The 12734-nt window shown below is 43.8% G+C and overlaps 1 protein-coding gene across 3 annotated transcripts in view; it reads right to left on the bottom strand.

Moving 5' to 3' along the window:
- Positions 1-9323: 9323 nt before the first annotated feature.
- The window catches only part of SFSWAP (splicing factor SWAP), a 235710-nt gene continuing 232299 nt past the window's right edge, over positions 9324-12734 (bottom strand). For all 3 annotated transcript variants that reach the window (XM_029571586.1, XM_029571588.1, XM_029571587.1), the window contains 2 exons: positions 12627-12699; positions 9324-9696 (listed from right to left, as the gene is read on the bottom strand). In XM_029571586.1, the coding sequence (XP_029427446.1) occupies positions 9631-9696; positions 12627-12699 (139 nt within the window). In that variant the 3' untranslated portion in view covers positions 9324-9630. The remainder of the gene's footprint in view (positions 9697-12626; positions 12700-12734) is intronic.

The raw sequence follows: 12734 nt of genomic DNA, 5'->3' as shown, positions 1-12734 counted from the left end.
TCTGAGGGACCACGGAAATCACCTCAGGAATTCTCAACAGGGGGAGGGACCATTTGGTATCACTGCTGGAAAGCGGGGCATGGTTGCTTCACATTTACAGGTAGGAGGCGGCACATATGATAAAGAGTAAAGATAAACAAAATGCAGCTATTACAATGGACTTTCGCTAAACTCAGACAGAATTGGCAGGGGTTGGGGGAGTGAGACAGATGCTTATTTCAGATATTAGCTTTCAATCTCCTCAGATCACCTGGACTGCATGATTATATAAACATAACTGAAAAGCAAAAGAAGAAGTCAATTTTAGTCTACAGTTAAGTTGTTTTTGTCCTCATCTACTCAGTGATTACATCCCAAGAAAATAACAGTCCTCTTATCATTAAGTAGTTTGACCGCACAATTTAGCCCTTTAGAACCTAACAGAAAATACTGAGTACTTTCTCCACAGAACACTGGTTTGTTTCAAAAGGCACACCTACGCACTTACGGCAAGCATCTCCACTGTTCTAGGATTACAACACACTTGAGCCATGGAGATGAAGGAAAAAGATACTTTTGTGGGCCTTATCATTCCAATAAGTGCAAGCAAAACTGGTTTAATAACTAGTTTTATTTTCCTTTTCAGAAATAATCTGATTTTTTTAAAATACCTTTTCAAATTAGTTTTTAGACATTTCAAAAAATTTATTTTCCATTGCATTTTCACTAACATGCATTGCATGATTTAACAAACTCAATTATATCCTATGTGGATGCTGCATGTCATCTGAGTCATCAACATTTAGCAGGGGAAGAAGTTAAAGACAAATTAAAATTAAAAAGGAAATGCCAATATTGGGTAAACAAGGAATTACATTTTCTTTTAACAATAAATACTGCACCTTCCCTACACTATCTGTTATGTTAAAAATTACATGTAGAACAAGCACCATTAATTTCACAACACACTTACTCTGATTAATCTGTGTTGAAAAGGACATCACAATCTGCATGGACCAAAAATGTTACCAGTGTACGTGTGCTGTAGTATGCACTTTCCAACATAACTGGGGGTATAGCAAAACTGCTTAAAACTTAGATGCAATGTTTTGAGGGAAACAGCTTTAGTGTTTTGTATAAATAATTTTTACAGTTTTGGGAGCTGGAATAAACTATGTGTGTGTCTGAAATGTAAAAAATATCAAAGAGTGGAGAAATTACTTACCTGACAATTTCATTTTCCTTAGTGTAGACAGAGGGTCTCAGGACCAATGGGTTGGTTATAAGCTCCCCTGCTAGCAAATGGAGACCGAGTCAGGTTTCAAAGCTGATGTCACCCTAGATACACCCCTGCAGTGACCTCAGCCCTTCAGTATTCTCTTCAAAAGCCATTGTGGACATACTATTGAAAAAAAAAAAAAAACTTGATTAAAACTTAATTAAAACCAACTTGACTAAAAACGGATAACCATAACTGTACTCAATCAAACAAATGTTGAAATCACAGCAAGATTATAGATGCCCTGATCTAGGGATTGGGCAATGTCTTACCCAAAAACTCTTGGAATCGATATTCATTTCACGGGTGTTTCCTTGGCACCGTTCTTGGGCAGCCGTAGGCAGGATGCTGAGTCCATCTGTCTACACGAAGGAAAATTATCAGGTAAGTAATTTCTCCATTTCCTAGCATGTAGCCAGATGGACTCAGGACCAATGGGATGTACAAAAGCTACTCCCAATTGGAGTTAGAGGTTGCCCGTGGCCCGATTAGCACCACCCTTGCAAAGGCTATGCCTTTCGGGCCTCAACGTCCAGGGCAATAGAACCTGGAGAAGGTGTGTAAGGAGGTCCACGGCGCCGTTTGGCAGATGTCAAAGGGAGACAGCAGTCTAGCTTCCGCCCAGGAGACTACCTGAGCCCTAGTGGAATGAGCTTTAACCTGAAAGGGTAATTGCTTTCCTGCTTCTACACAGGCTCCTGTGTCCATCTCCTTGATCCAGTGAGCTATGGTAGCCCGCGAACCTGGTTCACCCTGCCTCCTTCCACCATGAAGAACAAACAAGCGATCCATCTTGCAGACCAGTTCTGAAACTTCCAAATACCACAGCAAAAGCCTACTGATGTTTAAATGGCAGAGGAGGCGGTGTTCTTATGTGTCCTTGTGCCTATCTAGGGATGGCAATGAAAAGGACTGATTCAAATGAAACTCCATGATTACCTTGGACAAGAAGGATGGAACGGTTTGGTTTAACAGTTTCATGATCCTAGTTCTGTATTCCTTTGTTTTATGTAATTGCACTCTTTGAGGCACTGTTTTCTGTTACAATGTAAACCGCTTTGATTTGTAACCTCTTACAAGAAATTCGGTATATAAAACTGTTAAATAAATAAATAAATGGAACGGTACGACATTGTAACGCTCCTGGAGTCATCCAGAGGAACGGTTCCAGACATGACAAAGCCTGTAGTTCAGAGATGCAATGAGCTGAGCATATCACCACCAGGAACACCATTTTCGGGGTTAACAACTGCAAGGAAAGACTGTGCAGTGGCCGAAAGGAGGGCCCTACCAAAAACTACAATACTAAATTAAGATTCCACAAGTGAACCGGCCACGGTAGGGGTGGCCGGAGGTGCTTTACCCCTTTCAGAAAATGGGCCATTTCTGGATGAGCTTACAGGCGGGTTCTGTTCACCTCACCCCTGAAACAGGAGAGAGCTGCTACCTGGACCTTCAAGGAGTTTAGAGTCAATTCTATATTCAAGCCTGTTAAAATTCCAGAACCAGTGGGATTTTGACCGTCCAAGGGGAAATGCCGCGTTCCTCGCACCAGGTCTCAAATACTCTCCAGACTCGCACATATGATAAGGACGTAAAGAACTTCCACGCGTGGAGCAAGGTGGTAATTACTGCCACCGAATATCCACGCTTCATCAGGCCAGCCCTCTCAAGGGCCAAACCGTAAGACAGAATCGAGTCAGATCCTCGTGAAGGGCCGGTCCTTGCTGAAGCAGGTCCCTGTGCGGGGGGAGGCACTGGGGTGGGGGCAGATGTGTGTGTCTTCACCAGGAGTCTCTGCATGTCTGCATATTACGGACGCCTGGGCCAATCCGGAGCTACTAGTAGGACTAATCCCCTGTGGTGCTCGATCCTGCAAATGACCCTGTCCAGCAGGGGCCATGGAGGGAAGACGTATAGTAAGCCCTCTTCTAGCCAGTTTTGAAAGAGAGCGTCGATCCCTAGGAACCACTGATCTCTTCTGTGACTGAAAAATCGGGGAACCTTCGCATTGTGAGATGTGGCCAGCAGATCGATGGATGGGAAGCCCCAGCAATCTACCACCAGCTGAAAAGCTTTGGTAGACAATGCCCACTTTCTCCTGGATCTAGACTCTCCCTGCTTAGAAAGTCTGCTCTGATGTTGTCTTTTCCTGCAATTTTGGAGCCCGAGATCATCTGTAGATGCATTTCTGCCCATTCCATAAGGAGATCTATCTCATGTGACACTTGCTGGCTTCTTGGTTCCCCTCTGGCGGTTGATGTAGGCTACCGTTGTTGCCTTGTCTGACATTACATGGACCACCTGACCCTGCAGTGTGTGGCTGAACTGTAGTCATGCCAATCTGACTGCTCGGCCTTCCAGGCTGTTTATGTTCCAGAGTGCCTCTTCCTTGGTCCAATGCCCCTGGGCCATCAGTTCCTGAAAGTGAGCTCCCCAGTCCTGGAGGCTCACGTCTGTCATAAGGACCAGCCAGTTTGGCGAAGACAGGGTTACACTCTTGCCCAGGTGAGCTTCCTGCAGCCACAACTGCAGCTAAGAACATACTTCCATCGGTAGGTGCAGGCAAATCGAATAGTCTTGAGACAGCGGGTTCCAATGTGACAGCAAGGAGCACTGAAGTGGTCGCATGTGTGCTCTCGCCATGGTACTACCTCCACAGTTGATGCCATGAAAGCGAGGACCTGAAGATAGCTCTACACCTTGGGGCGTATCGCGTTTGTCAACCAATGCACTTGGGACATTAACTTCCTTGTCTGCGAGGGCAGGAGGAAGACCTTGCCCTGCTTGGTGTCGAACCGGACTCCCAGATAGTCCAAGGACTGGGAGGGCTTGAGACTGCTTTTGTCCATGTTTACGTCACCCTGAGATTCTCTTCCACTGACTTCGCCCGGATCAACCAGTCGTCCAAATACGGGTGCACCAGGATTCCCTCTTTCTTCAGTACCACCACTACGACCACCATAATCTTGGAAAATGTTCTGGGGGCGGTGGTCAGGCTGAAGGGCAGCACCCAAAACTGATAATAGCAGCCCAGTGCTGCAAAGTGTAGGAAAAAACTGATGTTCTTGCCGGATTGGAATATGAAGGTAGGCCTTGGAAAGGTCCAGGGAGGTTAAAAACTCTCCCGGTTGTACGGCCATTACCATGGATCGCAGTTTCCATGTGGAAATGAATTACTCGTAGATGTCAGTTGAAACTCTTGAGGTCCAGGATGGGACAAAAGGAACACTCCTTCTTGGGTACAATGAAATAGATGGAATGACGCCCCGTATTTTCCTGGGGCGCAGGTACTGGAATTATAGCCCTCAACCTGAGAAGCCTTATCAAGGTAGACTCCATTGCCTGCTTCTTGTGCTGGGAGTGGCAAGGAGACATCACGAATGTGTCGTGAAAGTCTAGCGCGTATCCTTTTCATATGACATCTAGTACCCAGTTGTTCGACGTGATCTCGACCCACAGCTGAAAGAAGAGGGATAGTCGAACCCCTATCTCCTCGTTCCAAGGGTGGGTCGGCAAAACTTCTTTGGTGAAGTTGGGCCAAACCTGAACCTGCCCCTCTCTTGGGCTGTTGACTCCGAAAGGACTGAGATCTCCCTGAGGAATAAGACCACTGAAATGTCGAGTTTCTGTAGGGCCGAAAGTGTTGGGAGCCCCTGGATTGACCCCCTCATGGGCGAGGGGCACTGTAACTGCTCTTATCTTCCAGTAGCCAGGGCACAGGAGATTTACTCCATTTATTGGCCAACTTTTCCAATTTGCTTTCGAAGAGGAGTGATCTCTTAAAGGGCATCTTTGTGAGGTTTACCTTATCGGTCGCGTCTGCTGACCAATTTCGCAGCCATAGCTGTCTTCTGGCCGCTACCACTGAGGCCACTCCTCTGGCTGAGGTATGGACTAGGTCAGAGCCTGCATCAGCTAAAAAGGCAGCTGCGGGTTCCACAGCTTCTCTGGAATATGCCCCCGAGTCATCCTCCTCTCTAGAGAGGAGCAGGCGCAAGCGAGCTACCAGGGCACAACAGAAAACAATCTGTAAAGTCACTGCTGTCGAGTCAAAGGCTTGCTTAATGATGGACTCCATCCGCCTATCATGCGCATCCTTTAAGGCCATTCCTCCCTCCACTGGGATAGTTGCCCGCTTCGAAACGGCGCAGATCAGCGAATCCACTTAGGGAACACAAGCATTCTCTCGACTCTGGATCCAGTGGGTATAGAGCTTCTAATGCTCATCCACCTTTAAAACTTGCTTCAGGGGCATCCCATTCCAGGTCAATTAAGTCCTGGATGGCTTCTAGCACCGGAAAATAGTAAGAGGCTTTCCATAGACACACCAGAATGGGATTCTTCTTTGGTTCCATCACAGAGTCCGCCCCAGGAACTCCCAGTGTCTTCAGGGTCTGGGAAACCAGGGCTGACAATTCATCTCTATGGAAAAAACATAACATGGTCCGATATGGCTCCAAATCCGGAGGGATTTCCCCATCTTCCAAGGAATCTGGGTCCCCTTCTTCATCTGTCTTGACTGGGTCCCTTCCAGGGATTACCCTTGGTGAGGCAAGGCATGTCTCGAAGCCTGCCAATAGCGCTAGGATAGGGAGGACTTACCGGCTGAGGTAAGTGAAGCAGACTATGCCTGTACGAAAGCTTGAAGACCCTGAAAAAGTTCCACCCAAGAGAAGGCAACCAGGTCCATGCCTAGCCCAGGAAGTACTGGGGTAGGTGCCGCTGGATTTCCCTCTCCCATGGAAGACCCAGCCCCAAGATTACTCAGATCTGGGGTACTTCCGGTAAAAGGTTGGGGCTGACATCTTCTGATTGGGAGGAGCCGGGCTTAGTAAAGTCTGGAGAGGCCAACTCTCCCTGGGCCTCCTCACAGTGCTGACGTAAGTAAGAATCCTGGTCAGACTGTGTAGCCCTAATATGACAAGCAGCGCAGAGATTGGTGCTTATGCTTCATTGCTGCTGGAGTCATTAGAGATGGTAGGTGTGAGGTCAGCCGGCTTGTGCTTAAAAAATTGGTGCGCACGGATTTCGGGCACCTATGCAGGCTGCGACGAGTTGCACGCACAGCCTATGCACCCAGCTTTATCTAAATTCTGTGCTAGAAAGTTTGTGCACATACAAATGCGCGTGACGTGCATGGCGTTATGCACACAGTGCATCCACAGAGCCGGCACGCACCATACTTACCGACATTCTATGGTGGGCAATGGAAGATGCACAAAAACACGCACAAGATGGCATCACTGCGGCCTACTATGTGGTGTGTCTACCGAGCCTAAAGCGGGGTCTAGCCCACCAGGGGCCACTCAACCCGCTCGGAAGCCCACTCCCTTTACTCCAACGGGATCGGAAACGACATTGGTATGGCGTGCCAAGCAGGGAGACCAGAGGAAGTCTTACTGAAACCCCTCCAATGTCTCTGAATCGGGAAGTCCTCTTTTTGTTTTTCCTTACCTGGGCTCAGTGCTTACTGGCTGAGCACAGAGATCGTCTCTGGCTGCGGGGGCAGAAGGCTTTGGCCATCACCACTGTGCTCGACTTCCTGCACCTGCTGCCTTTCAGCTGCTTCAGCAGTAAAGTCCATGCCTGGAACCAGCTACCGGACCAAGACACACCTCTGAGAGATCTCGGAAATCACCTCTGGAATTCTCAACTGGGGGAAGAAACTTTAGGTATCACCGCAGAAGAGCGGAACTCAATCTTTCTCCAATTTCTTCTAAGGGTACAGCAATTCCCATAGGGAAAGCATGTCAACATCTGCTAGGAGACGGAGAGATACTGAAGGGCTGAGGTCACTGCAGTGGTGTACCTAGAGTGATGTCAGCTTTGAAACCTGACTCCATCTGCTAGCAGGGGAGCAAGCATATAACCCATTGGTCCTGAGTCCATCTGGCTACATGCTAGGAAAGATTCTGGTTTTTGAAGGGGTCAGGAATATTATAATGACCTGCATAACTAAGGTGATAACACAAAAACCAACTACATCACCAAATATACAATTGTAAAAAACTGCACCTTTGTCCTCCCCCCCCCCCAAAAAAAGGGCCTATTTATTAAAGGGCATTAAAATGGCTGTTAAAATGGTGGTGTGGTGGCCATGGTTTGGTAGTGAGAGAGAATGGGTTATATGTTAGTTTGGATAATTAAAGACTTGATGGTTATGGCTGAAGGATGATTATAGAATATGTTTGGCGATGAGGGAGAGGGAAGGGGGCTTTGGATAGGATGGGTCATGGCATGGACTCTTCTGTCCACTTTTTTAGAATCTTGAGATGTCTGTGTGTATTTCGAATGTGTGTTTATAATTTGTGATGTTATTTTTTGTAGAGCAATATTTCACTTGCTTACTTTTAAAATGCTGGAGTTATAAAATCAGAATACAATTTTGAAATTAAATTAAAATCAGCTCTTCACATGTGCTAACAAAATTCTAATGGAGGTGTTGTATTGGGATTTAACACCCTGCTTCCTGAAGGACATTGTCACTTTAGTAAATTGCTCCAATAACAGCAAGTTTGCTATGGCTGGTGCACTGGTGTTACTGGCAACAGAAATGCTAGCCCCACTGGGGGACCGTGATCCACCCTCCCCAATTAATGTTAATATGACAACCTCAAGAAGTTTAGTTAAGTTTCAGTGTTATTGGGGAAGGGGAGTTTTAACATAAATTGAATTATTTCATGATTTGTGCTAACCCATTTTGATACCATTTGTATATGACACAGCCTATTGACTTTTTTCACATTAATCTGCTTCAAGTCGAATGAATGTGTGTTAAAAAACACAAGTGTTAATATGAATAATACAATAATGGATGGTAAAAAGTGTTTAATATGTGATAATATAGAAACATAAAAATGATGGCAGAAAAGGATCAAATGGTTCATCCAGTCTTCCCAGCAAGCTTAAGGTAGTAACTGCCGCTCTGTGCAATTATCCCCAAGCCTTATGATACCCATAAAAATTATAGCTAGCAACATTTTTCACTGGGTGATAAGCTTTCTTGAAAATGTTGCTTGATGTGCTTTGCTTATGAACTTGGCAGTAGAAGCAGTCCTTTGCCGCAGCATAGGTCAATGCATACAACTCAATTGCATACAAAAATTAAATTATTAATTTTCACTTACAAATTTCTAACATTCTCCCCAAGGTGATCATGCTCTATAGGTTCATGCTACAGCAATGTAGTGCCGTTGGGAGTGCAGGGCCGCAACACCCATACATCGTCACAAAGTGGGCATTCCTATTTATTATGGGCCTAACCTGCACATCCCACAAGTTTTATAGATTGGAGACATGCCCCTACCCCAGTCATCATGCAACAGTGAAACTTAATAACTAGCGTGGCACACTTGTTCCTCTCAAGTCAAAAGAACTGGGTTAGATAGAAAGGGGATCAAACTATGCAGAGGACATTTCTTAGATGCAAATGAAGGCTCATAGTGGCTTAGCCCCAAATAGGAGCTGTTTTGATTAAGGTGGAAAAAAGAAAAAAAAGAAACCTTTTAGTACAACTGGCCCTAAGTCACAACTCTTCAGTGTACTGCACTAAAACAGATTTCACAAAACAATAGCAGTCACTTAAAATAAAAAACAGCAAAAGAACAATTTTCTGAGCCTGTTAAAAAGCTGAGCAACATTACCCTAAAGAAGACTCCAACAGAGTGAGAAAAGAAATATGAAGAGATTATCGGGATTTTGTAGAATAAATCAAGACCAGAGGCAGGTAAGCAACTGTTTGGTTTCCTGAGTGTAATCGGAGAGGGAGCATGAGCAGGAAGACAGCATGCAAGGAGTAACTGTCAGTCCAATGAGCCTGTGCAGGAGAAGAGCCATTCCCAGAGGATGTGTGTGCCGTTTCTTATCTATTGACAGACCAATCTTTATTACGTTGCTTTCTACACATTGTCTCTCTCAATCATGCTGTAATGCACCACACAGACTAAGCATGCCCAAGGTACTTAATAGTTTTTGGAAACTTCAGATGACTTTCTCCTAGTCAAACAAGGTCAGTTCAAACACTCGTGATGATGAAAAAGTTAAAATAAAGATTATAAACAGATCTGGCTAATGCAATTGTTTTCTGCCACTTTATTTTGTAATACAGCCTCACAGAAACATGATAATATTTACAAATATACAGATAAACAACTGCTGGTCATTAAACCCCTAGACTGCAAAATAAATCAGAAGTTAATTTACAAAAACTGAAAACTCTCCAGGGAGGTGCAAGGTTGAAAACTAATTTAATTTCAAAATGTTGCATGGGGGCAGAGGGCATGGTCTCCTTTTCTCTTGCTCTGGGTTTGAGGTCCTGGTGTCGTGGCTCCTTGTTATATTGGTTTCTCGGTGCCAAGTCAGCGCTGGACTCAGGAGGCGCTGGTCTGCATATTTTTGGAAGCTGCCAGCATGGCTCGGACTTTGGCCATGAGATCCTGAAAAACAAAGAGGGGGTGGGAAAAATATTTTCATCTCTGGTTTTGCTGACATGATTTCCTCTTTTAATGGCCTTAAAGCAATGCATTAGTGCTCTGGGCTAGTCACCTGGGGTAATCTATTTGTAGATCCAAACTGGCTCACAGGCAAAAAAGAAAATACTAATGTACTTCCTTTGGCTACAATCTGGGCATTGAAAAAAAAATCAATTAAAATCAGTTCTTAGTACAAGGGCTTTACCATAATAGGAGGCAAAACACACCAATCTATTCTAGACACAATACAAACCAAAGTATAATATTGGAGCATAATAATTCTTTCCCAACTGTGCTGCAGAAAGGGAATAGGAAAAAAGTAAAGGCAAAGAAATGGGAACCTTTACAAACTGATTGATCGGATTTGCAGCACGGGCTATTGAAAGTTCTTGCCCAAAAAATGCTCTCCACAATGCCGATTAGTCCATCAGACTCAGAATTTGTAGGTTTTTCTTTGCTGCATCAGATAGAAAAAGCTTAGGCTATTTTTTAATATTATTCTGCAAGTCATACTGATTGAAATGCAAGACAGTTACAGCCCAGCATCACATTTTTCTCATTCTGTTTCCTGCATCACCCAGCAGAGAGCCATCATAAGCTAAGAGTGACCATTTTTTCTGCATCCTGTTGGTTAGACACAAAAAATTAAACTGCCATCAACTGTGTTCAATGCCCTCCCCACGTTTGCTGTAAAGAGCATGTTGGAGATAGCTCAGAGGTCTGAGATCCAGAGAATGCGATATTGGATGGCTCTCTAAGACAGGTGGAATAACTGGACTCAGATGAGATTGCAAAGATATGTCTCACTGACTCTTTATGTAATCAGGGAAAGTGCAAATATACCACTTTCCTCAAAAAGCTAGAACCAACCACCTGCAGAGGATCTTTACAAATGAGCTACAACAGCTTTTTATTCTGACTCACAGCTGCCTCTGCAACAGGAGTCTTGGATGTAACATTCAGTTTCATTTGTAATTTATGTTTTTATAGTGGACTGAGGGCTCCTGACGGACGTGACACACCATGCACACAAATTCGGGACCTTCGCATGACGACCTACCCAGGAGGGTAGAGAACCATACAGGAAGCACATTTCGTGGATAAAGAGTGGAATCCTACAAGCACTCACGCTGCTATGGCTGGGAGTTGGGATATATCCTTACTGTAGTTGGGCAGTGGATGAGTCAAAAGGTCTTTTTTTGCCACCATCTACTCTGTTACAGATATGATCTGCTGCACTCAAATACGTTGCCCATAATGAACAACTATGAAATATACGCAAATACATTTGGAACTAAATAAATAGCTGAGTTGGCAACAACTGCTTCACAATCAGACACAAGAAAGGAAAAAATTGTTTCTATCACAGGCCACTGATCACCTTTACCTCTATTTCAGATTTAAAAAATTCAACCCAGGCTATACTGCTGCTCTAAATTAATAATCAAAGAGAAGTAATGCTTCATATAAGTAACAATAGAAGCTCCTACACAATGCAGAATTGGAGCACTTCTTATAATTATACGAATCTTGTGCAATTATAATTAACAAATGCAGAGGATTATGCTGATGGCAATTTGACATTAGACCACATAGAAAGCATTACCATAGCATATTTAACATAATGAACAGGCTTACAGCATTTCAAAAATGCCTAAAAGCAACAGAAAAGAAATGGAATACCAACATTTTTAGAGGGGGAATATGAATTTTTTCCATTTTATAAAAAGAAAATGCTTCGTTAACACATTTGCTAGCAAATAATGGCAACTTCATAAACCAGTGGCATTGCCCTGAAACATGATCTTAAGCACTATATAAATGCTTCTATGTATTATTGTGTCACACTGTAATTCTCTCTTGGATTACTTAATGTGGAACATCTTCCCTGAAATAGTAATTTTAATTCCCCATCCATCTCTAGTTCCTACTGCTTGCACTTCTTTCCTTCAAAGGAAAGGCACAATAAGGCATTTAGGAAGTAAGATTGTGGTCAGCCTCTCAGTTTTTCAAAATAACTTTATTCCGTGGCAGAGACATCGGTTTCTCTCTACACGCTGACAGACTAGATACAGAATTTAGAGAATTATATTTTCCCAGGTAGTTGTATCTTCCAAACGGTAAATTGCTGCTTTTCCTTGACTTGTTCAACGTACCAAGGTAGGTAAATGGTGCTATCATTAGTGCATGTATGGATTTACACAAATTTATTTACTTGCAAATATGCAGTGCTTTCTTCTCTCTACCTTCTAAACCTCTCATGAAGATTGTGCTGCACACAGCTCTCATTCTGAGCAAGATCTGACAGAGGAACTTCATGCAAGGCAGAATTCTTTAAAAATCTCTCTTGCACAGTCGGGGGTCCACTTCAGCAGCACACAGCCAACATTTGTGCCAAGGGTAAAAAAGCATGTTTGTTATGGTAAGTTACTTCCTCACTGAGCCCCAAAGATAGGAGAAGGGCGGTCTCTTGCACGGCAGGATCAGGTCTGTGTGCAAAGTTTCCCCCCTAAGAAATGGGGCTGCTTGTGGGAGGATTCAGGTGCAAGTTCTAGCACCCCCAGCAGAAGCTGGGGGTGCTAGAATATATACTGCTATAAATCTTTTACATGGTGGTGGGAAGAAAGAGAATTATTTAGATTAGAAATTCATCACTCTCTAACCCTTCTTTATAACAAAGGCTGTAAAAAACACTTTAACAACTCCTTTGTAAAAACACTGTACAAGATGTATCTAGGGTGGCATGATTTCTTATACAGATATTTATTATAAAGAAAGGCGGCCTATTTTTTCCCAGTGGTTCTCTGTCCTTTCAGGGTTGATCTAGAATAAAGAGCGATACAAGTCAGAAACAGTCAGCTGAGGAGCAGCACTATATAAAGAAAGAATATTACCTGAGTTATTTTGCTCTGCACTGATGACACAATCGCTGATGAGATATGGCCATCTTTTTCCTGAGAATCTCCCCTACAAGAAAGATAAAACCAGATAAGTTCACTGGC

This window comes from Rhinatrema bivittatum, chromosome 11, assembly GCF_901001135.1.
Source record: "Rhinatrema bivittatum chromosome 11, aRhiBiv1.1, whole genome shotgun sequence".
Classification (NCBI taxonomy): Eukaryota; Metazoa; Chordata; class Amphibia; order Gymnophiona; family Rhinatrematidae; genus Rhinatrema; species Rhinatrema bivittatum.
Note: the sequence above shows the minus strand (reverse complement) of the source record. Positions and strands in the feature narration are given on the sequence as shown.